Raw genomic sequence first — 26,872 nt, 5'->3', positions numbered from 1 at the left:
CTATGTGCACTTGTGCATGTTATCTATGCATTCACTAGACAAGAAAACATCGGCTCATTCAAGGAAGAATTGCGTGAAGTGGTTCTTACCTACCCACGCCTATATAATCCAACATTAAAATCATACAGAGATAGCCAAATGTGAACAAATTCATTGTGGGAAATCACCGAGACCCTGGAAAATGATGAAAGAATGTGCAGGCAGAAATAAAAATATCTGCAAGATTAATATGTAAAGACAAAGAAAAAAACTTTGAGGGAAAAGTGGGGTAATTCTGCAACCATACAGACTTACACACTGAATATTTGTACTATGAACAGACCAGAGTGTGCATCCTCCACAAAGTACGCTTATGTTGAGTTCCATAAAGCCTAACTGTTAATCACAAAAAAGGAAAAGAGGTGCGTTCCAATTTAATCTGCCATTATGATAATGGGGTGGGGGGTTGTTACATTTTGTCAAGGATGAAACATGGATCCATCACTATGAGTATTAGATTAGTGTTGAATCAGTAATAAAATTTTGACTTCAGTATAAATAGCAACTTTTTGGTCCTCAGGACCAGTTCCAAAGCAATATTGAAGCAAATAATGGGTAACTTCATTTCACCGCCCCAAGACTCAAATCTGCTTCATTACCCCGGAAGCAAACAAACAAGACTCATAACTATGCAGGACTCAACATATAATTACAAAAGAACAAGTCTAATGGTGATATCTCCCTTGGAATCTCTAACTCGCTTATATAAATACTGTATACAAGTTCAAAGATCGGGGGAGATTTGAGCTAGATGAAATATATATATTTCATTGAAGAGCCATGGCTCAAAGAAACAACTGAGTGCAAGGCTTATAAATTTTACTATTTACATATGATACCAAAAATAAATTGCTGGTATTGCCATATTTTAAAAACCTTTTTTTATCTGTACTTTTTCAATTACTGGTAAATCACAAAACCCTACCTGAGATAATAAGACAGCCAATGGCATGGTATTATTTCAAATTTCAAATGGAAGCATTCTGAGATTACCTTTTTTTGCAGAAAAGGACAGAGTCACTGTTTTTAGGTACGCTGAACTATTAATTTAGTTAACCCCTACACTCAATAATACAGTTCCAATTCAGCATTGCCAAACCACGTAATGTGCATGCTTTTGAGATGTGGGAGAGTATCCCAAATATTTAGAAGTAAAATTCCATGACGACACAGGAAGAACATGCAAATCCCAATATGATAGTGACCAATAATTCAAACAAAAAAGGTGAAACACCATCCTATTTTTACAAAGTGTTATTAAATAATTTGCAACACATTAGATATTGAAATACCTGTACAATAGGATGTCCTCCTGTTGGGGCTTTGACTGCCCCACGACTACCTTCAGTTTCATAATGAGCTCGATGATGTGGCTTAGGCTGAACGTCTATTTGAAGACTGTAATTATCAAGATGACTTGAAAGAGGCCATTCCAAGGGTGGAAGTGAGGCAACTGGTACACTGTATTGAAAAAGTAAAGCATATTGCATATATTAGTGTTATTAATATTTTGCTCTAAAATATTACTTCCCCATAAAAAGGTTAGATTCAAAATGTAGAGCATTTCACATCTTATGATTATTATTATTTTTTTAATTTAATACAATTACCTAATAAAATAAGCCACAGCTATTACTAGATTGTGCTAATATTAGGCATTTAATTTTCACAATAGTGCAGTTTCTCATTAAAATATGAACACTTATACATTAGGAGAACTAATTTACCAGCTCACTCTAGTAGGGGAGGTGATGTGTTGTGTTGTTTCATCATAAAGGGTTACTGCATAATGTCTGTTGGATGATCAAAACAAAATCTACTAAAAAAGTATACTGTAAAAATGTTGAGATTCTGGATTATATGATCAAAAATATGGGATCATGATAATTAGAGTCAAAATTGTTAAAACTGGCATAGAAAGGAAAAGAATATACATGTAATTTTGCTCCACCAAAGCCTAAATTTCATTTGAAGTCAATAAATGAAAATATATGCCTGTAAACATGAATATAACTGAGAATATACATGCTGAAATAGTCATATGCTTACTTCTTTTTCTCAGAAGTAACAATATTTTCAAAATCATTTGATCCAATTCAGGGTTACATGAGATTAGAGTTTATCTCAGCAGAACTTGGGATCAAGGAAGGAAACTGTCCTGTTTAGGTCCACTCACACACACTCACGCATTGACTTGTTAATGAAACTATCCAGTACGTAAAGTATTTCACAATGTAAGGGGAAGAATAATCTCCAGAGGAAAACTCATGCAGAGATGGGGAAAACCTGCAAACGCCACAAAGATAATGATCAGTACCTGCATTTATCATGCATCTCAGAGCAGGAAAACGGTCCTAACTGGATCAGATTTGTCCTATTCTTAGAGTAGGAGTAAAATAATTCTATCAGATGTCTTAATTTAGGAAACTTTTCCTAACTTTGCTAGCATTTAAGAGATCTTGTGAGGTGTCCTTACTTGTTAGGAGCTGCTATAAGACAGCAGAATGTTTTGGAAAAACTGAACAACAATGAACTGAAATTGATGTTTTTCCTGCAGCCATTGGTATGGTTGACTGCATGCACGTAAAGAATACTGCCCCAAGTGCAGATGAGCAAGCATATGTTAATATATCAAAGTATCAGTACATAGATGGTCATGGATGCAAACTGTATTGCAGTAGCTAGCATAGTAGATTGAAGATAAGTAGGGCTGGATGGGTGATTGACACAAAATGACCCACGGGCTGACAGTTGCACTGAGCTTTGCATTCCACTAGCCCTTTAAATATTCACTTTACAAGCCCTTAAAGGTTCAAGAAGGCAGATGGATAGTCCCGGGGCATTCTATAAATGCAGTCTTGCAGAAGATAAGGAGGTAACACAGAGAGGCATGGCACACAACTCTGAATGATGATCAAGAACACTGAAAGAGTGAACATGACTTCAGAACCAACACTGTAACAGCCGTGTCTAGTTTCAATATAAATATTACTTTACTGTAGATTGATTTACTGTAGAATTAATCTGGACCAACAGGTGAGGGTGTGTTATGAGTTAACGTTCAACCCAGAGAGGCCAAACCATGACCAAGCATACAATTTGTGGGGAGTTAGGAAATGGCTGAAGCCAGAAGAAAACTCCACAAAGCAGATTAACGAAATGGTCACATGTAACCTATTTCTAAACACCCTCCTGACTACGTCACCCGGCCAGTCCGGAGAAAAGAACACAAAAACCTGTATTCACATTTTGTAAGGTGAGCGTGTAGAACAGTCTGACTGATCACCACAAGCCCCATCCTGAACATGTCGCTAATCCAGAGCCCACGACACAACATGGAACTGTTGGTGTGACCCAAGGACAAGCACACGACTCATCCCTGCTGTTATAAGTAAAGGAACTAGAACATACAATCTCCAACTGCCCTCATTTTGGTGAGTCCAGGGACTGCTGCTGGGCGAAAGGAAAGATGTACCTGTTTTTTTGCTAATTGCTTGTCCTCACATTCAGGTGGTGGTTGTTAATAGGCATGGTTTCTGCACTCATTGACTCAGGTAGCAAAATTTCTATTGTTGCTTGCCAATATGTCCTTCCGCAATAATGGGAACCTTGTAAGACCAGTCTAACCTGTTTTCACCAGGAAACTTAATGATACAGGTCTGCCTTTTGTGAAGGTGCGGGTCGGTTCCATCAGGAGCCTCCAGAACCCACCACCGCCAATAACATTTCCAAGGGGTGAGCCGAGCAAATGAGGACACCACACAAAGCAAGGGGAAGATGAAACAGTGCTCAAAGCTTTTGTTAATCCAATTAATGTTCAAAAGTGCTGTGAAAAATCTATAATAAATAAATCTATACTAATAAAAGGCAAAGCCCTCGCTGACTGACTGACTGACTGACTGACTGACTGACTCACTCACTCACTCACTCACTCACTCACTCACTCACTCATTTTCTGACTGCCTGACTCACTCATCACTAATTCTCCAACTTCCCGTGTAGGTAGAAGGCTGAAATTTGGCAGGCGTATTCCTTACAGCTTACTTACAAAAGTTGGACAGGTTTCATTTCGAAATTCTACACGTAATGGTCATAACTGAAACCTATTTTAGTCCATATATTGTAATAGACTGCAGCTCGATGGCCGTGGGAGGCAGAGTTGCGTCTCGCATCATCACGCCTCCCACGTAATTGAGTGCCAGCCCATATAAGGTAAATATTCGCGGGTCAAGAACTGTGCTTAGCATATTCAAAAGTAAAAATATCTGAATCACAAACTGATTTTAATTATATTTTGTCCATGAATACTTATTAAATAATTCCAAATAGTCTGTCCACTTCCTTTCATAGCTTTTCCGATGGTTGTGCTGCTTCCAGGCATGTATTTTTGTATTAAAGCATTTAACCAATCACATTTCAGCCATCATTTGTTGCCAGGCAGAGAGGCCTTCACAATCCGTTGTGCAGGCACTCTAACACAGAATAAATGTCGATTAGCCTGTTGCATCAACCAATCAGATTTTGAGTTGGTGTCAGTAGGGCCCTCTAGCAGGCGTACGGCAACGTCACCGTATTCAGACCCATTGATTGGATAGAAGCCAATATGAGGAACTCTACGAGGCCACTGAACGCACCGCAAGTGCTCCGAACGTCTTCGCGCGCACTATGGCCAACTCCATGGCAGGATTCTGGATAATATTATTTGCCAGACACGGACCAGATTTCAAGACCACAAAAACCTGATGTTTGTCACGCTCCTCGAGCCCCAGAAGTTTCAGGAATACAAGAAAAATTTCACCCATGCAGCCTTCTCCAGTTTAACACAAGAGCCACGGAGCAGTTTTTGATCTATCTTGGCTAAAAACAGAACTTTCACAGGAAAATCTCCAACTGATCTCCTTAACTTCCTTCATCAGAAAAATCTGTATTAGATCATGGGGCAGCTGTACACATTGGTATATTTGGCAGTAACCATTCCCATGTACACTGCTTTTGTCGAACTGACATTTTCAGCCCTAAAGCGAAACAAAACTTATGCCAGAAATACGACAGGGCAGGTTCGATTTTCAGCATTAGCTTCGATGGCTATAGAAAGGGACTTTTTGATGGAACTGAAGCGCACGGTTAATCCGTACGACAGAGTAATTGAACTGTTTTTGAGGAAAGAGAGGAGGATGGATTTTGTTTACAAATAATCAGAATTTTTGGTGAGTAAAATGTTGCAATTTTCCTAAACAAAATTTATGAGTTATTATTGATGTTTTTTATGTGTGTCGCGGCTGTGGCTGCAGTAGAAAGGAACTTGCTCACCCCTGGTTTGTCTATTCAGTAAAGGCATTTATTATGGCTACAGGAGTTACCTTATATACACTCACCTAAAGAATTATTATGAACACCATACTAATACGGTGTTTGACCCCCTTCCGCCCTCAGAACTGCCTTAATTCTACGTGGCATTGATTCAACAAGGTGCTGAAAGCATTCTTTAGAAATGTTGGCCCATATTGATAGGATAGCATCTTGCAGTTGATGGAGATTTGTGGGATGCACCTCCAGGGCACGAAGCTCCCGTTCCACCACATCCAAAAGATGCTCTGTTGGGTTGAGATCTGGTGACTGTGGGGACCATTTTAGTACAGTGAACTCATTGTCATGTTCAAAAAACCAATTTGAAATGATTCAAGCTTTGTGACATGATGCATTATCCTGCTGGAAGTAGCCATCAGAGGATGGGTACATGGTGGTCATGAAGGGATTGACATGGTCAGAAACAATACTCAGGTAGCCTGTGGCATTTAAACGATGCCCAATTGGCACTAAGGGGCCTAAAGTGTGCCAAGAAAACATCCCCCACACCATTACACCACTACCACCAGCCTGCACAGTTGTAACAAGGCAGGATGGATCCATGTTCTCATTCTGTTTACGCCAAATTCTGACTGAAATCGAGACTCATCAGACCAGGCAACATTTTTCCAGTCTTCAACTGTCCAATTTTGGTGAGCTCGTGCAAATTGTAGCCTCTCTTTCCTATTTGTAGTGGAGATGAGTGGTACCCGGTGAGGGTCTTCAGCTGTTGTAGCCCATCCGCCTCAAGGTTGTGCGTGTTGTGGCTTCACAAATGCTTTGCTGCATACCTCGGTTGTAATGAGTGGTTATTTCAGTCAAAGTTTCTCTTCTATCAGCTTGAATCAGTCGGCCCATTCTTCTCTGACCTCTAGCATCAACAAGGCATTTTCGCCCACAGGACTGCCGCATACTGTATGTTTTTCCCTTTTCACACCATTCTTTGTAAACCCTAGAAATGGCTGTGGGTGAAAATCCCAGTAACTGAGCAGATTGTTAAATACTCAGACCGGCCCGTCTGGCACCAACAACCATGCCACGCTCAAAATTGCTTAAATCACCTTTCTTTCCCATTCTGACATTCAGTTTGGAGTTCAGGAGATTGTCTTGACCAGGACCACACCCCTAAATGCATTGAAGCAACTGCCATGTGATTGGTTGATTAGATAATTGCATTAATGAGAAATTGAACAGGTGTTCCTAATAATCCTTTAGGTGAGTGTATGTAGCTATGTATATATATATATATATATATATATATATATATATATATATATATATATATATACTAGCAAAATACGCTCTTAAGTGAGAAGTAGTGTTTAAAGAAGCAATGAAAAGAAAAGGAAACATTTTGAAAATAACGTAACATGATTGTCAATGTAATTGTTTTGTCACTGTTGTGAGTGATGAGTGTTGTTGTCATATATATATATATATATATATATATACACACACACATAAACATATATATATACATATCTATACATATACACATATATATATACACATATATACATACATATATATATCTACATATATACACATACATATACATACACACATACATACATACATACACATATATACACACAAATACATACATATATACATACACACACACATATATATAAACATATATATACATATACATACATATCTACATATATACACACACAGCTATTTCATATCAGTGCAATACGCTGTTTGTTAAAACGGATGACTCCCGCTCTTACGTGCAAGTCTGCGTGGATATTATGAACTATCGATTTGTTCAAGTTCTATTTAAATTTTAAATAGAAGGAATTTTTATTTAGTCGACAGAAATATCTTTGGTAGGAATGGTAAAACAGACAGGAATATTATTCTGAATAAATCAACTCAAACCTTAAACAACTTATAATATTTTGCTCTCCATAAAAATATATCCTGTCTAAATTATACAAGTTAGAAATAAAGTAAACGTTAAAAGAACAAACATTCAAATTTCTTTACTCTTATGTAATTTTATATAAAAAATAAACTTAGATTTTAAATATCCCAAAAGATTTTGCTCTCCATAAAAATATATCCTGTCAAAATTATACAAATTCAAATATGAACATGCTGCATAACAAAACCTGGAAATATAAATAAAATGTGTTCCTTTCAGCAATAACAAATCAAATCATTCAGTTGTCTTTGCTCATATGTCATTTTAGAGCTGGACGCCTGGCATCTTTTTTTGGCAACAGGTTCGTTTATGTTTGGTGTGAGGTTCTGTGTTGTGGAGATTCTCAGGATGGATTGCAGGTGCTCATCAGTGAGGCGACTCCTGTGTGCTGTTTTGTTAGTCTTTATCACTGAGAAGAGCTTCTCACACAGATATGTGCTACCAAACATGCACAAGGTTCGAGCCGCATGTAGACGGACTTTTTTTGTTCTTCAAAGTCACCAAAGCGCGTGCAAACTCAGTGCGCAGTGCGCTCAGTTTATCAGCAAAGTCCGTATTTGGGAACACCGTAGTGACGACTTGGTTTAACATTACTTGGCAACAGGGAAAGTGGGGCAAGGTGCACTGGTGCATTTGTGTCTCCCATAAAAGCAGCTTCACTTGAAATCACTTTGTGATTGTGCACGGGTAAAAACGTCCGCTGAAGTGTCAGATTCTTATTTAATTATTCTGCTTTCTGTATCTTCTGCATTGCATTCAGGTTACCCTGATGTTTTGTCTCATAGTGCCGTCTTAGATTAAATTCTGTAATTACAGCCACATTAGCTCCACAAATGAGACACACGGGTTCAGTAAACATATACTCAGCCTCCCATCGGTTTTTAAAGGCTCTATTTTCAGAATCAACTTTTCTCTTCAGCATCGCGTGAGCTAGCTTCGCAATAACTTGCAGCATCATAAGCTAGACTTGATTAACTCGGTAAGTGTTCGGCAAGGCAGCTGAAGCGCTGCATTATGGGATCTGTAGTTTATTGTGTTACCAGCGCTTCATATACCCGGCCATTAATAACAATAATACAGTATATAAAATGATCTCGGGGCGGATATAATTACGCCGGGCGGATGTGGCCCGGCCCTTGAGTTTGACACATATGGTCTAAATAGAACTTGAAAAGATATATTTTTTCAAATGTGATCGCGCAATTCAGATAGAGTTGACGCACTACAGCCTGCATGCCTCAATGAGTCATCCTCCCTCGCTCTTACTTTTTTACCGTTCATCTAATGAATACACTGAGTATGGCTTTACCAAAACAATCATTGATGGCGAATAAAGTATCCATTATTCGAGTATGTAGATCGGGATATATATATATACATATATATATACCCGCGTATCGCAGCAGAGAAGTAGTGTGTTAAAAAAGCTAGAAAAAGAAAAGGGAACATTTTAAAAATAACGTAACATGACTGTCAATATACAGTATTTGTTTTGTGAGTGTTACTGAGTGTTGCTGTCATCAAGGATTTGATTATCATTATTTCTTTCAATCAGGTTCGTATTTGTAGGATGTGTTGTGTTCAAGTTACATTCCGTGTTTGTCAATCGTTGTAAAGATGACAGGTTTCATTCATCGATTCGTTTCTTACTGCATCAATAAACAGCTCGTCTTCTTCTTTATCTGAGACCTGACACACTGCATGCACGGGTTTTTACACTGTCTTCCTTTAGCGGGACATTGACTTTTTCCACCGTGTGCTTTGTTTCCGCAGTAGCTGGATTTATGAATATGCTTATCAGGCGCTTCATATTTTTGCTGCCTTTTCAATTGTGTAATTCGGTTTTGTTCAGCGCTCTTTGGAACTGTTGCTTTTCTGTGCACTCGTCAGTTCACGTGAGCCGCTCGGTGTACATGCATCGAAGGTTCCCAGCTGTGCTGGTGCCATCTCGTGCTATGTCCATGGCTGTATTTAATGTTACCTTAGTCCTGGCACTTAAAACTTTCTCTCGCAGTTTCAGCTGAGTTTGTGTCAAACACCACCCTGACCATCTCATCTTCCTCTCCATAAGCACAGTCCTTCACCCGTGAATATTTAGTGGGAGTTTGCTATTGGATTGCCGCTGACGGACGGCCTTATATGGGCAGGCACTAAATTACAAACTCCAGCGGCAGCCTGTCTATGAACTTAATTTAAAGTGTAGGTTTACATCGTGCTTTGTTTCCGAAGTAGCAGAACTCATGAATATGGTTGTATATGTCACTTTCGCTCGCTTCTTATTGTTTCGCTGCCTTCTCAATTATATAATGCATGTTTTCTTCAGCGCTTTTTGGAGGTCTTCCTGGTTTTCAATGTATTGCGTGATTACGTGGGAGGCGTGATGATGTCACACAAAACTCCGACCCCACGGCGTTCAAGCTCATCTCCATTACAGTAAATGGAGAAAAACAGCTTCCAGTTATGACCATTACGCGTAGAATTTCGATATAAAACCTGCCCAACTTTTGTAAGGAAGCTGTAAGGAATGAACCTGCCAAATTTCAGCCTTCCACCCACACGGGAAGTTGGAGAATTAGTGATGAGTCAGTGAGTGAGTGAGTCAGTGAGTGAGTGAGTGAGGGCTTTGCCTTTTATTAGTATAGATATATGTGTGTATATGTATGTATGTGTATATATATATATATGTGTATATGTGTATGTGTATATATATATATGGCAGCAACACTCATAACAGTGACAAAACAATTACATTGACAATCATGTTACGTTATTTTCAAAATGTTTCCTGTTCTTTTTCATTACTTCTCCGCTGCGAAGCGTGGGTATTTTGCTAGTACTTCAATAAAAGTGAAAATGGAGGTCAATTCAAACAAATATATCCTAATTGCTGCCCCATGCTGATAATGAGAATCAGACCGCCTGCAAGTGCTAGCAAGGCAATGCATGGAAGGCTGACTACCTCACACCAACCTGAAGACGAGATGTCTTCTCAGCAGATTGTGTGCACCCTCTCTACTCACCACAGCAAGTACATCAAATTACTAATTTATTTAAAACAGCCACTTTTTTTGACCCATGGACCCGCTATACCATACTGTTGTATCATTACTTATAAAGGTGTCACTAAAGGAGCAGGGTTGCTATTATGAGCAGTCCCTCTTTTCCTATGATTTTTGGAAAGGACTGGTCGGAAAAGAAAAGTGGAATGAAATCTACAACCCATTCTAAAGCACTGAGCCTGGTCATTGATGGCAAAAACCCATCATAAGTTGTTTTCATGTGTCCTCTGAGCAGGTCCTCAGAAATTAATGCAATGCGAGTCTCTGTTTACTATCTACATGTGACAGAAAGCCTCTTTGTGACTTTTTTTTTTCTGGGGCTTCCTCCTGACCTGACAGCAGCAGAACACATTAAATGTATGATACTCCAACTCTCTGCACATTTATACTTGATATCACTTTCATGATGAAATGCATTAAAGTATGTATATTACATTTTACAGATAAATTGTTAACTTTGTTTAAATAATGACTACTGTGCTGCTGTCTCGCAGGGAGTCACGTCGCTGGTATTCCCTGCCTGGAGTTTGCACGTTTTCCTGTTGGGTTCCACAGTGTGCTCCGGTTTCCTTCCAAAGATATGCAGATTTGGTGACACTAAAATGACACTAGTGTATGCAAGTGATTGTATTCACCTTGCGATGAGCTGATGCCCAGTCCAGGGATTGTTTCTGCCTTGTGCCCAATGCTTGCTGGAATGGACACACCCCTGGATTGATGGATTTAATCATTAAACATCCTTTTCAGAGATATTGCGGTAAGGTGTTATCACAATTTAATGGGTGTTCCCGGAAATTCACAACAGTGATAATATCTTGCTCTGCAACCTGGTGGATTCTTCCAGATTTACGTAAAGTATGCGCGCAAGTATACCTTACACCCCCAACATTTGCAGGGATTTTGTTCCTAGAGCACCTGCTTATTGTGAAAAACCACAAATTTTGGATGTGGTTAAAACAATGCCAATTTTTATAGTTTAAACCCTAAATATGCCCCCAAAACACTTAAGCTGAGTTTGAAATGAAATTAAATAAATTACCTAAAAAAAGAATGTAAAGGTAAACTGTACAGTACTGTACTATGTCACCCACAGTGCTAGAATGTTAAATACAGATGTTACCGCTATATGTACTGTAATTCATGCAAGTGTGTTTTCATTGCCAGAAGCCTTAGAAGGTGCAGGGCGTTTTGGCAGCATCTTGGGGCTTTAACCTTTAAACTGCAACATACTTGGGGGTTAATGCATCCGTGGACGCCAGATACTTTTTTGCTGCTTTTTAAGTAAATGTCACAATTCACAAAGAAAAAGTGAAATTTTAATGGAAAAAGTATCACAATTACTGCAACACTGATCATTTTACACACTGCTAATGAACTGTGAAAACTATTTAAAAAACTACTGGAACAACAGTACAACTGATGCCATGGATGAAATTCAGTAAATAACTGAGCCAACTGCACTTGAACTGGCTGCACTCAAGCACACAGAGGTAAGCAGTGATGCTTGCAGGATAGTCTAGTGCAGCGGCTTAATCCCAGGGAAAGTGAGGCTGCAGTGTGTCATGCTTGGGTCACGGAATTGCACAGAAACACAGGAGATTGCAGAGACAGGAACTTTATTCAAGCATGTCTCTTCCAGAAGTAAAACGAGCTCAGTATGCAGTTAGTTCTCGATTAAAGAATGGACAAACATCATAGAGGAGCACAACAGGAACGGGACCCCCAACAGGAGCAGAGGATGTCTGGGGGAGGAGAGAGAAACAAAGCTATCAGCCAAAACGGACAGGTGCGGTTCGGGCTTTTAAGTAAGCATAGCGTCGCGTCACGTGAGAAGCATATCACGTGATAGAGCAGGAACAAGTAAACCCAGCAAGTAAGGGAGCAATGTGAAGGTAGTTTATCAGCCTCTACTGTAAACAGTAAAACACTGGCGTAGCAGGAGTGTCTGCTGGAGCATGCATCGCGTTGCATGAAGTATAAACCTGACCTTAGGCTCCCACCTAGGCGCCAAAAAAACACTGCGAAGTATTAAACTCTGATTCTGTTGGCCAGGGATTAATGAGGAGGTCCGTCGCTTTTGTGCTTCATGCCATGAATGCCAATTGAGACAGACTCCTCAGAAGGTGCATGCTCCTCTCATAGACATTCCTGTTATTTCTCTCACTATATACTAGGGGGCTTCACCTCCTGCTCGCTTAGCTCGCCAACCCAAAGGCCTGCGCCTTGTACCAGCCACTTCATGTCTCTGCCGCTTGCGTATGTGGATTTCATTTTCACCAAACAACAAATCTTTTAATTCTCATGGATACACCTCTTCATTTGGAAGAAACACTACTTTTCCCTGATGGCAATACGAATTTGATGATCTACAAGTCTCCGACTTAAAGTTTAAATATAACAATAACAATACAATATAACAATATATTCAATCTCTTTTCGCTGTTTAGTTATTTCACCGAGTAATAATTTCCATTTGTTTGTGCTAATGCGAGCTTTACTATCACTTTTCTGAGCCTTTCGAATTTTAGCACTTTATCTCTAATCTGCTCTGAATGTGTATTGCACCAATGTTTTTGAATTCTTTATGAAATTCTACTTTGTCATCTACTCTTTGTCTTTTATATATAGTAAAAACAAGGGGTACACCTACATCCATGCAACCCAACAGTGCTGTGCCAGTAAATAGTAATTCCCATACAGCCCTGAGGGAATCCGAGGTGTCAATTTGGGGGAGATAGCACCTTTTGGAAGTCTTCTCCCCATGTCCTTCCATTTCGGAGGCATTCTGGTCGGGTAATGGTGCAGGTTGCCATCCGTTACAATATAAATTAATAATATAATGCTGATGACTTAAATTATTTCAAAATCCTTTTGTTTTAACTTAAATAAAATTAAACAATCTTGTTCATCTTTTAAAGCAAACATTTCAGAATTAAAAATACACACTGTAATTATTTGAGAGCTGATCAGCTGATATTGGCAATCATTTCCACTTTTAATGACATGCATTTGAATGAGGGTGTCAGTGACATTAAGTGCTGTTTTAATACAGCACAATTCATACCCCCAATAAAGGAATGAAGGCTTTTCATTTATCCACTGAAGGTAAGGCATCAATTTTCTAATATGCTTCACCTGTACCTCATAATGAGTTAGAACAGCACCAATTTAAAGCACATATGTAAATGGAATGGAAGGGAATGAGATTTAATTCACTTGAGGTCAGTTCAGTTGAATGGCTAATTCTGCATACTGAAAAGAATTTTCAACTGACAATTTTGATTTCAGAATGTTGACCTTAATATTGGAAAAGATTTTAAAAAACAAAAAGATTTGTAGAATTAAAGCATCATGAGTTTGTGACATTTGAAAGTTGAATTAATTTGACTTGTCTATTAAATATTTCTTCTCAGCAAGTGTAATTACCATCTATGATCTCCTACATATGGTTGCAAACAAAACATATGCAAACAGCAAATATCACAAACCTAACAAAGTGTTTTCTGATAAACATGATTTGAAACGTGTGCTGTTACAACACTGTCTTGTTATTGTAACTTTCTATTTACAAATGTGAACACAGAACATGTGTCAGTCAGTCAGTCATTTTCCAGCCCGCTATATCCTAACAAAGGGTCATGGGGGTATGCTGGAGCCAATTCCAGCCAGCACAGGGTGCAAGGCAGGATCAAATCCCGGGCAGGGCGCCAGCCCACCACAAGGCACACACAAATACACACTCACAAACCAAGCACAGATTAGGGACAATTTAGGACTGCCAACGCACCTAACCTGCATGTCTTTGGACTGTAAGAGGAAACTGGAGCACCCAGAGGAAACCCACGCAGACACGGGGAGAACATGCAAACTCCACGCGGGTGAGGACCTGGGAGGCGAAGCCACGTCTCCTTACTGCGAGGCAGCAGTGCTACCACTGCGCCACCGCTCTGGCCCAAAACATATGTTTTAGTTTTTTGTTGTTGTTATCACCTGGACACCGGTGTTCACCTGTATCAGTGAATTGAATGCCCCTCGGAGACACAAACACACTTGCTGCCACCGTGGAAAAAGAGCCGGAATTGCTGTTAAATAACACCAACTCAAGTCCCAGAGCTTGGATTCCCGATGCCTGCAAGTTGTCTATGATCCATCTTCTCCTGCACAGGACTCCATCCCTGGTCCATGGATACCAGATTTAATTTCTCCATTTCAAGGCGGCAACACTCTTCCTTGGTGTGCTCTCGGGCAGTAAACGCTACTAATCTTCGCACGCTCACTCGTGCTCATCCCGCAACAAGCTCTTCCAGTTCTATCAAGGATGCTCTCTTGAAAGTGAGATCAGTATCTAATAAAACTTTTATTCTGCAAGACTTTATTACCTCAAATAATCTGGATTTCTTTTTCATCACTGAAACCTGGATTGTAAATGGTGACTTTTCATGTTTTACTGACTTAATACCATCAGGTTATTCATTTTTAAACTCTCCTCATCTAACTTGTCGTGGGGGGTGGGGGGGTGCATTGCCAGCCTTACAAAGGGTCCGTTTAGTAGCTTCGACCTGCAACTTTTCGAAGTGTGCAGCTCCCCTTCTGTGTTGTTTGTTGTGTTTTATAGACCTCCTGTAATAAATGATACCTTCATTTCTGAATTCTCTGAACTCCTGGCTGATATTACCCTCTCCCATGACAAAGTATTTATTGTTAGTGATTTTAACATTCATGTTTGTTGTTAATCGAAACCTCTGGTTAATGACTTTTTATCACTATTGGACTCATTTGATTTTATCCAGCATATTAATACGCCAACTCACTCTCGGTCACACCCTTGATCTCATTCTTACACGTGATATTTCAGTTAATAATATTGATTTATGCAATGTTTCTGTCACTGATCACTTTTCTATAATGATGGATTTGAACATTACTGTTGATGTCCCAACTACTAGCTGTCCCCCACGCTGCTCTCTCTTTTTAAATTCTTCTGTTATAACCAATTTTAAAACCATATTCTCCAGTCTTAATGTGCATGTCCAAAATGATGGTATCAATGATTCTGTCTTAAAATTTAATTCTTCTTGTGAAATGGTTTTAGACTCAATTGCTCCTCTTTAGATACACTGTAATAAGGTGAAAACTTGCTCCCTGGCTAAATGAAACTACGCAATCGCTGTGCCGCGCCTGTTGAGCTGCGGAATGGCGTTGGAAAAAGGATGGACTGATTGTTTCTAAACAGATTTTTAGGACTTCTCTATTCAACTTCCAGGCTGCAGTTAAGAAAACTAAAGAAGATTTCTTTGCTGATTTAGTATCCCGTCATTCTAAGAATCCTAGGGTCTTATTTAATTCAATTAATGCGGCCATTCACTCTCATTCTGTGATGGGATTAAATAGCACTGTTCATTCATGTGAGCAGTTTCTTTTATTCTTTGTCAGCAAAATTGATACTATCTGCTGTGGCATTGTTCAAATTGGCTATGAACTTCCTACTGTTAAATAGGGCATTGTCTTTAAATCTTTTGATCTTGTCTCACTTTCACAGTTAAAAAGAACTATTGACACCCTTAAACCAGCTCTCTGTTCTCTTGATATCGTTCCATCACGCCTCGTAGTGGAAGCTTTTGATGTTTTGGTTCCATCTTTGCTAACCATTATTCTATTAATGAGGGTTTTGTGCCCTCATTTTTTAAACATGCTGCGATGCGTCCCTGTCTAAAAAAGGCAGAATTATATTCTGGAGTTTTAGCCAATTTTCGCCCGATTTCCCAACTGCCATTTCTGGCTAAAATTCTAGAAAGAATTATTTACAGTATAATCAATTGGTTGATCACCTTAACTCCAATAATTTATTTGAGATCTACCAATCTGGCTTTAGGTGTTTTCATGGTGTTGAGACGGCTCTTCTGAAAGTATTCACTGACATCTCTATTATTACTGACTCAGGTGGCGCTGCAGTCCTTCTCCTCCTTGACCTGTCTGCTGTCGTTGACACTATTGACCGTCAGATATTTCTGTTGCGGCTTGAACATCTTGTAGGGCTTAAAGGGGCTGCTCTTAACTGGTTCAGGTCATATCTAACTGGTAGACACTTTTCAGTGACTTTAAATTCCTCTTTTTCGTCTACTGCTCCTCTTAAATATGGTGTTCCTCAGGGATCCATTTTGGGTCCCATTTTATTCTCTATATGGCCAGCACTAGAAAGAGTCATGGTTTTACCAAACTTCTTCCATTTAAGAATTATGAGGCAACTGTTCACCTGAGAACTTTCGATGCTGCATGATTGTTTTGTAGCCTTCCTCAGATTTGTGCTTTTACACAATCCTGCATCTCTAAAGGTAATTCCTTTGGCCTCTTGGCTTAGTTTTTGCTCTGACAAATACTGTCAACTGAGGGACAATACATAGACAACTGTGACTCCACACAAGGTGTAGAAACTTCTCAGCAATGATCAATAGAATCAGATGTACCTCAGCTACATTTCAGGAGTCACAGCAAAGGGTCTTAATCCTTGCGTCAATGTGATATTTCAGTTTGTTTTTTATAAATTTGTAAAACTATTTAAATCCATGTTTTGGGTTTGTCATTCTGACGTTTTGAGTGTTTCTTGACGTGGAGAAAAACTTTAATGTAAAAGATTTTAGCATAAAACAGCAATATAGCAAGATGTGAAAAAAGTGAAGTGGGGTGCCCCCCATGAAGTTCTAATCAGGTCGATGTTTGTACTTTTATTTTCTGAAGACAACAAAATGGATGTTTTCACACAACTGCAGTAGTGAGTGCCGAGGGAAAGTGGGATTAAGAGGAAAGCAAACTTTATCTCTCTGTATTGAAAATTGGGAAATGCTGGTACTAGACTGTTTTGAAGATTGTTTTTTGGTATTTCCAGTACCATTTTAACTTATAGCTTTACTGCTGAGTTCCATACAAATAATGTTTGCTATTTTTTTTTTTATTTAAGATAATATATGCCTACCCCTAGAGTCTTGGAGGATGTATTGGGATTGATCCAGCTGAGGAAAATGAACTGATGAACTGGTAATGTAAAAAGTTTGATGTGATACTCTATAATTGGGACCCAACCCATGATATATTATAGATATTTTCAAACTGCAGAGGTACAGTTATTTATTATTATTATCCAATATTCAAATTCTACTCCTTGCACAAGATTTTAATAATCAGGTTTATTTACCAGCATTACTCAAGATCATCTGGCAGTAAGCATCATGACGCTAATTAATACAGTGTGGAAAGACTACTGATTGTCTCCTCATTAAGAGCTAAATTACTTTACAAGTCTGAATAAGCTAAAGTTTGTGTAAGTATTGTCACACACGTGTGTTTAGGAGACAACTAAAAGGCTTCAATACATGTGATTCCATGCCAGACCTGGGAGTGGCGAGGTGCACTAATTTTCCCTCTCAATCTTTTGCAGACCATTCTAGGGAAATCCCGCCTGGCTCTGGGGCAGCCAATGACATCACTTCCGGTCCTGGTATTGATGACATCAGTTCCTTTACTGGCCTTTAAAGCCGCCATCTTGTCTCCAGAGAATCAGTTCTGTTTTGGACATGTCTTTGTTTCTGAATCAGTTTTGAAGCCGGGAACAATTATACAGGTGGCTGACCCAAACCTTCTTAATGTCTTATCGTCGTTTTTGTGACAGTATATTAGGGGTGAAATACAAAATTATCCTGTAATCCAACAGCAGATAACAGTGTCTCTACCTTAAAATGTTTGCTGTACATTTTCCTTATTTTCAGCTACCAAAGCATAAACTGACTAATAATATATTGACAAAATTCAGAACCAACCCAGCATATGCATTCTTTGTTGACTGCACTTCCTGACACTGTGTTAAATTCTGAATATTTGCAGTAAAGCTAGAAGTAATGTAACACCCATGCCACCCTCAGCAATTTCTCTTTGCAGTGTCATTCTTTAAATAAGTGATATTTTGATTTGCATATGAGCTAAAATAAGATTGAGCTTTTTAAAAAAGGATTTGCTGATAAATATATAAATGCTCCGAAAAAAGATATGCATTTGGAAAGAATACTAACTCATTTTAACAGGATTATTCTAGTTAAACACAGCTGTAGAGTTGACAGCATATTAATTAATAGTCAGTGGAAAGTGCTTTAATATAGAATGGCATACTACTGAGTGAACTGGAAAAGCATGCTTTTATCCAAATTAACTTTAAAACTAGGGATTTTGTAAAATTCATCAAGTATATTTAATAAAAGAGCTAATTATAAGGCTGGATCAGCACAAACATAACTATATTTATGTAATACTAGCAAAATACCCGCGCTTCACAGCGGAGAAGTAGTGTGTTAAAGAAGTAATGAAAAAGAAAAGGAAACATTTTGAAAATAACGTAACATGATTGTCAATGTAATTGTTTTGTCACTGTTGTGAGTGATGAGTGTTGCTGTCATATATATATATATATATATATATATATATATATATATATATATATATTGTCACGCACGCGAATAGGAGACCGCGGACGGACCTTAACACACATCGGAAGACGTTAGCCGGCAGGGAGTGGCGGGTACTAACCTTTCTCCTTTGCTTTCTTCCAGGACAAAAGACGCTCTGCCACCAAAAGCCTCATTCCCGCAACACGATACTTCCGCCCTTACTCCGCCATTTTTGCTGACGTCATCAATCCCATCCTCCCTCACGGTTCCTTCCCAGCATTCCTCCACTTCCGGCTCCTCCTTTATAATATGGCTGCTGACGCCATGGTTGGCGTCGCGCATATGAACTGTTTTTGTTTATATTTTGACCAGTGTTTAATTTATTGTGGATTTGTCTGCAATATACGGGGCCAGAAACCCCTTTTAAGTCTTTTACTATATATATATATATATATATATATATATATATATATACAAACATATATATATATACATATCCATACATATATACGTATACGCATATATGCATATATACACACATACATACACACACACACACACACACACACACATATATATATATATATATATATATATATATATATATACACACACACACACTCTTTGGGGTGCGAGCAACTGTTGCTGGGGGTGCCAGAGTCCATCAAAGAAGAAAAATGAAAAACATTATTTGTACAAAATCTTAATTTATTTATCCATTCCTAAATAATTAAATGGGCAGGCTATTTCGTATCAGTGTAATACGCTGTTTGTTAAAACGGATGATTCCCACTCTTGCATGCAAGTCTGCGTGAATATTATGAACTATCGTATCTGTTCAAGTTCTATTTAAATTTTAAATAGAAGGAATTTTTATTTAGTCTTTGGTAGGAATGTAAGTTAAATGTAGGCATCATTGCATAGATTTTTCTTCACCATACAAATGTAAAGAGTAAATTCGCCTTACATTCCAACCAAAATATTTGTGTCGACTAAATAGAACTTGAAAAGATATATTTTTTCGAATGTGATCGCACAATTCAGATCGAGTTGACGTGCACCGACGCATCGAGCCCGCCTGCTATTGTGGTTTCGCCTGCGTGCCTCAATAAGTCACCCTCCCCTCGCTCTTACTTTTTTACCGTTCATCTAATGAATACACAGAGTATGGCTTTACCAAAACAATTATTGATGGCGAATAAAGTATTCATCTATACAAATAAAAGGCAAGGTGGCTTCCCTGCAGTAACCGAAACCCAATGTACGTAATTATTTTGGTGGTATGATGCCACTGTCAGCCGCCATATTGAACTTTCCAACGTCACTAGTTCTCCAGCTTCCCGTGTAGGTAGAAGGCTGAAATTTGGCAGGCTCATTCCGTACAGATAACTTACAAAAGTTGGGCAGGTTTCATTTCAAAATTCAACACGTAATGGTCATAACTGGAAGCTATTTTTCTACATATACTGTAATGGAGTTAAGCTCGATGGCCGTGGGGGGGCGGAGTTTCGTGTGACATCATCACACCTCCCACGTAATCAAGTGAACTGACTGTCAAGGCAGTACGTAGAAAACAAGGAAGAGCTCCAAAAAGCGCTGAAGAAAACATGCATTATACAATTGAGAAGGCAGCGAAACAATAAGAAGCGAGCGAGTGACACATACAACCATATTCATGAGTGCAGCTACTTCGGAAACAAAGCACGGTGTAAACCTAAAGTTTAAATTAAGTTCATAGACAGGCTGCCGCTGGCGTTTGTCATGCCCACGGCTAATGCGGGATACAAGTTTAATGACAGGACGCAGGATATAAACGAGAGTTTTGATCACTTTGTAACTAAGTTAAAATTGCTGGTGAAGGGCTGTGCTTATGCAAATTCCGAGACTGTGTTTGTGGGGGATTGACAGTTAAGGCGGGTGGGGGAGTCATGTCATCATCTCCCCTCCCATTCACCTCATTTCGCTCTGAGCTGAGCTTCGCAGCTAACGCAGTCTTGCGGAAGCAACTTTGTGACACTGCCACCAAATACTCACAGAAAAATCCAAAAGTTAATACACACACTGTCTCTAGAGTTTCTCCACACTCTGAATCCTCCAGGCACTACGTGTTACGTTATTTTTAAAATGTTTCCTTTTCTTAGCACAAGCACAGCTGAGAAGCTTCGATGCATGTGCTCCATAACGCGTTAAAAAATAACCATTTAATCACACTTTGCATTCCAAGCAAAGGGGAACTTCTGTCAATGCATGATTTCCTGGTACACCGATGACATTGATGCACACATCAGAGCTACAAAAATGTAACAGTCGGAAGAAAGCGCGTTGCTACGACTGATTGGAGGAAAATTTCATTTCAAAAGACTACCCGATGGAAGCGCGGGGTATTTTGCTAGTTATTCATAAAGCTCCAATGGGTGATCTGTCTTTCTGCGTTAACCGCATATTTTTTCATATGTCTCAAACCAAGGGGATGCGAGGGTAAAATGAATCGGGAAGCGCGCGTACATACTCAGTGCACCCCCTCTCGGGAATCGAACCTCGGACGTTGGCTCTACCATTGCCACGGCGTGTGGTTTGTCTATTTGAGAGTATGTAGATCGGGGTATATATAAACATATATATAAATATATCCACGCTTCGCAGTGGAGAAGTAGTGTGTTAAAGAAGTTATGAAAAAGAAAAGGGAACATTTTAAAAATAACGTAACATGATTATCAATATACAGTAATTGTTTTGTGAGTGTTATGAGTGTTGCTATCAAGGATTTAATTATCATTATTTCTTTCAATCAGGTTCGTATTTGTAGGATGTGTTGTGTTCAAGTTGCATTCCGTGTTTGTCAATCATTGTAAAGATAACAGGTTTCATTCATCGATTCGTTTCTTACTGCATCAATAAACAGCTCGTCTTCCTCTTTATCTGAGCTGTGACACACTGCATGCACGGGTTTTTTTTTACACTGCCTTCCTTTAGCGGGACATTGACTTTTTGCACAGTGTGCTTTGTTTCCGCAGTAGCTGGAGTTATGAATATGCTTCTATGTATCACACACTTCATATTTTTTTGCTGCCTTCTCAATTGTGTAATTCGGTTTTTGTTCAGCACTCTTTGGAACTGTTACTTTTTGTCTGTGCACTGCGTCATTTCACGTGAGCCGCTCGGTGCCATCTCGTACGATGTCCATGGTTTTAATTAATGTTAGCTAAGACCCGGCACTTAAAGGTTTCTCTCGCAGTTTCATGAGTTTGTGCCAAACACCACCCTGACCATCTCATCTTCCTCTGTCCTTCACCCGTGAATATTTAGCGGCAGTGTTTCCATTGGAACTGCAGATGATGGACGGCCTTATATGGGCAGGCACTAAATTACGCATCGAGCAGAAGTCTATTATAGTATATGGACGAAAAAATAGGTTCCAGTTATGACCATTACGTGTAGAATTTCGAAATGAAACCTGCCCAACTTTTGTAAGTAAGCTGTTATGAATGAGCCTGCCAAATTTCAGCCTTCTACCTACACGGGAAGTTGGAGAATTAGTGATGAGTGAGTGAGTGAGGGCTTTGCCTTTTATTAGCATAAATGTATAAACTGAAATTTTTTGTTTCATCCCTTTTCTTAGAATTACCTTTATTGCTGAGTGTTACCAGAGGCAAATAACCACTGGTTCAATAGCACCTGCAAAGATCTTTGGCAATACTAGACAACCATATCAAATTCCACATTCTAAAATGTAGTATAGGCTTCTGAACATAAAGTACCTTGATTCAAACACAAATATTTAATCCAAAACCAAATTTGCTTGGTGCAGTAAAGAGGTTTCTAAATTTTGCTTTATCAAATGTTTTTTCTGCATCCAAATGCAGTACGACTTCTGAAAGCTCAGTTACCTAGGGGGCATACAGTGATATAAAAAGTCTACACTCCCCAGCCAAAATCAGACAGTTTGTGTATTAAAAAAATGAAACCAAGTTAAATCCTGTCAAAATTTATTCCGCCTTTGCAGTCTATACAAAGAAGGTGAAAACAAATCAGAACCTGTTCAGTGAAAAAAAGAAAAAAATAAAATCATACAAAAACCTGGTCGCATTGTGCATACCCTTTAAGGAAATGGCTGCATTCAGAACCAATTACAATAAGTTTCATCTCAAATACTAGCTTGTATTAAGGCTGCAATGATTAGTCAACGTAATCAATGACGTCGACTACAAAAAATTGTCGACACAGATTTTTTATTGTCAACGTGTCATAAACAGAACCTTCAATAGAGGCTCCAGTCACAAAGAACCACATTGGATTTTGTAACTGCAATGCACTACATGAACATCTGGGGGCAGTATCATTTGTTATTGTTTGTCAAGACTGCACGCAGTCCTACCAACGAAGAAGAACATCTGAGGAGAAGAAGAATGTAGAGGAAAATAAATGTGGTTGCAATGGCGAGTCGGATAGAGGAGGGGCAAGGAGATGGAAAAAAATTGAGACAGAAACTTTATAAAGTGTGGGAGCACTTCACCGCAAAAGAAAAAAAAAGGTTGAATGCAGATTATGCAAAGCAGAGCTTTCTTTTCACGGCAGCACTACCGTGATGCACGAGCATCTGAAACGCAAGCATCCTGGAGCTGTGATGCCACCGTCTCTTGAGAGGTAAGTTTTAGCAAGTAAAGTTAGTGTTGCGTGTTAACGTTGATGTTTGTACTATAATGTGCATATCAAAGTTTCGACAATAATAGTTAACCCTTAAACCGACACATACTTGAGGGTTAATGCACCAATGGATGCCAAATACTTTTTAGCTGCAGTTTTTAAGTAAACATTACAATTCATAAAGAAAATGTGAAATTTTAAAGGAACACGTTTTTTTTCATGCAAAGTGCATCACAATTACAGCAACACTGATCATTTTACACACTGCAAATGAACTGTAAAAACTATAAAAAAAACTACTGCAACAATCTATTATTATATAGATTATTTTATATATATGTATATATATATATATAGATATAGATATATATATTATATATGTTCAAGGTGCAACTGAAGCCATTGATGAATATATATATATATATATATATATATATATATATATATATACAGTGGTGTGAAAAATTATTTGCCCCCTTACTGATTTCTTATTCTTTTGCATGTTTTTCACACAAAATGTTTCTGATCATCAAACACATTTAACCATTAGTCAAATATAACACAAGTAAACACAAAATGCAGTTTTTAAATGATGGTTTTATTATTTAGGGAGAAAAAATCCAAACCTACATGGCCCTGTGTGAAAAGTAATTGCCCCTTGTTAAAAAATAACCTAACTGTGGTGTATCACACCTGAGTTCAATTTCCGTAGCCACCCCCAGGCCTGATTACTGCCACACCTGTTTCAATCAAGAAATCACTTAAATAGGAGCTGCCTGACACAGAGAAGTAGACCAAAAGCACCTCAAAAGCTAGACATCATGCCAAGATCCAAAGAAATTCAGGAACAAATGAGAACAAAATTAATTGAGATCTATCAGTCTGGTAAAGGTTATAAAGCCATTTGTAAAGCTTTGGAACTTCAGCGAACCACAGTGAGAGCCATTATCCACAAATGGCAAAAACATGGAACAGTGGTGAACCTTCCCAGGAGTGGCCGGCCGACAAAAATTACCCCAAGAGTGCAGAGACGACTCATCCGAGAGGTCACAAAAGACCCCAGGACAACGTCTAAAGAACTGCAGGCCTCACTTGCCTCAATTAAGGTCAGAGTTCACAATTCCACCATAAGAAAGAGACTGGGCAAAAACGACCTGCATGGCAGATTTCCAAGACGCAAACCACTGTTAAGCAAAAAGAACATTAGGGCTCGTCTCAATTTTGCTAAGAAACATCTCAATGATTGCCAAGACTTTTGGGAAAATACCTTGTGGATTGATGAGACAAAGGTTGAACTTTTTGGAAGGCAAATGTCCCATTACATCTGGCGAAAAGGAACACAGCATTTCAGAAAAGAACATCATACCAACAGTAAAATATGGTGGTGGTAGTGTGATGGTCTGGGGTTGTTTTGCTGCTTCAGGACCTGGAAGGCTTGCTGTGATAGATGGAACCATGAATTCTACTGCCTACCAAAAAATCCTGAAGTAGAATGTCCGGCCATCTGTTCGTCAACTCAAGCTGAAGCGATCTTGGGTGCTGCAACAGGACAATGACCCAAAACACACCAGCAAATCCACCTCTGAATGGCTGAAGAAAAACAAAATGAAGACTTTGGAGTGGCCTAGTCAAAGTCCTGACCTGAATCCAATTGAGATGCTATGGCATGACCTTAAAAAGGCGGTTCATGCTAGAAAACCCTCAAATAAAGCTGAATTACAACAATTTTGCAAAGATGAGTGGGCCAAAATTCCTCCAGAGCGCTGTAAAAGACTAACTGCAAGTTATCGCAAACGCTTGATTGCAGTTATTGTTGCTAAGGATGGCCCAACCAGTTATTAGGTTCAGGGGGCAATTACTTTTTCACACAGGGCCATGTAGGTTTGGATTTTTTTTCTCCCTAAATAATAAAAACCATTTAAAAACTGCATTGTGTGTTTACTTGTGTTATATTTGACTAATGGTTAAATGTGTTTGATGATCAGAAACATTTTGTGTGACAAACATGCAAAAGAATAAGAAATCAGGAAGGGGGCAAATAGTTTTTCACACCACTGTATAGATATATATAGATATAGATATATATTATTATATATGTTCAAGGTGCAACTGAAGCCATTGATGAAATTCAGTAAATCACCGAGCTAACTGCTCTTGAACTGGCTGCACGCAAACACACAGAGGTAAACACTGATGATTGCAGGCTCATCTAGTGCAGTGGCTGAATCCCAGAGACAATGGTGCTGCAGTTCTGCCGAGGCCAGCAGTAGTCGTGAGCTGGCTGCTCAATGAATATACAGCACTGATCGATCAGCTCCAGCGTGTTGGCAAATTGCTCTGTGAAGCAAATATAGCCAGTTGCGGGGTTCAATGAATGCATGGCACCGAATATACTCGTCCCCTGAGTGCTGACAAATTGCACATAGACACAACTATAGCCGGTTGCAGCATTCAATGAATATACATCGTGGAATATACTCGGCTCCTGCTTGCTGGGAAATTGCACTGAGAAACAACTTTAGCCGGTTGCAGAGTTCAATGAATGTACGTCGCCGCATATACTCGGCATTCAACGAATGTACTTTTACGAATATACTTGGCTCCGGCGTATTGGCAATTGCATTGGGAACCGATGCAGGTTCAGGAGGTTTAAGGGTTAAGTGAATATAATTTCAGTTATGTTTGCTGACGTGTTTGGAGCTATAGTAAATGAGTGAATAGGAGTAGCTGAATCGTCCTAGTTTTTTTTCTTCTTTTTTCGAATATAACATTTGAGTTCATATGATTAGTAAACCATCTCTAACTAACATTAGGTAACAGGTTTTGGAGTATATCAGTAATTAGCTTGTTACATATTTTAGTCCGTCACTTTTTTATTTTGGCATAATTTAGTACATGATGTGATAAACTACAACACTTTTCCTTCAGAGTGTGATAATTAAAAATTCTTTCTCTGTCTGCAAAATCATTCTTGTGTATTCCTGCTACCTCTACTCCATCTGAGCATCTCTACTCAGCAGCTGGGAACATTGTCTTAAAGAAGAGAGCAAGCCTCACATCAGAGCATGTCTAAATGCTCATGTTCCTGCACTGCAATCAGGAATATATGAACTGAATCTTTTATAAATTGTACATTATTGTTTAATTTTATTTAGATTGAAGCTTAATTTAAACTTTTGGACTTTAAGACACACCAGTGGCCATTTCTGGTTAAATGCACTTTTTTGTTTAAAGACTATGTGCACTTTAGTGTGTATTGTTTAATGTATTTCATTTTTATTGTGATGGTCACTCTAATATAAAACATATTATTATTTTCAAATTCATATGTTTCACTGGTTGTTATTTTAATTTGATTATTATTCATTTTAATCATGTTAATGCAGAGACATCAGGGTGACATTCACAGGTGGACTGAC

The 26,872-nt window shown here is 38.8% G+C and overlaps 1 protein-coding gene across 3 annotated transcripts in view; it reads right to left on the bottom strand.

The window, feature by feature from the left end:
- The window catches only part of nfatc2a (nuclear factor of activated T cells 2a), a 332,314-nt gene that overhangs the window by 229,374 nt on the left and 76,068 nt on the right, over positions 1–26,872 (bottom strand). For all 3 annotated transcript variants that reach the window (XM_039734460.1, XM_039734458.1, XM_039734459.1), the window contains exon 3: positions 1,332–1,500. In XM_039734460.1, coding sequence (XP_039590394.1) covers positions 1,332–1,500 — 169 coding nt within the window. The remainder of the gene's footprint in view (positions 1–1,331; positions 1,501–26,872) is intronic.

Source organism: Polypterus senegalus, chromosome 14 (genome assembly GCF_016835505.1).
Source record: "Polypterus senegalus isolate Bchr_013 chromosome 14, ASM1683550v1, whole genome shotgun sequence".
Classification (NCBI taxonomy): Eukaryota; Metazoa; Chordata; class Cladistia; order Polypteriformes; family Polypteridae; genus Polypterus; species Polypterus senegalus.
The sequence above is the reverse complement of the archived record's forward strand: the minus strand, read 5'-3'. Positions and strand labels throughout refer to the sequence as shown.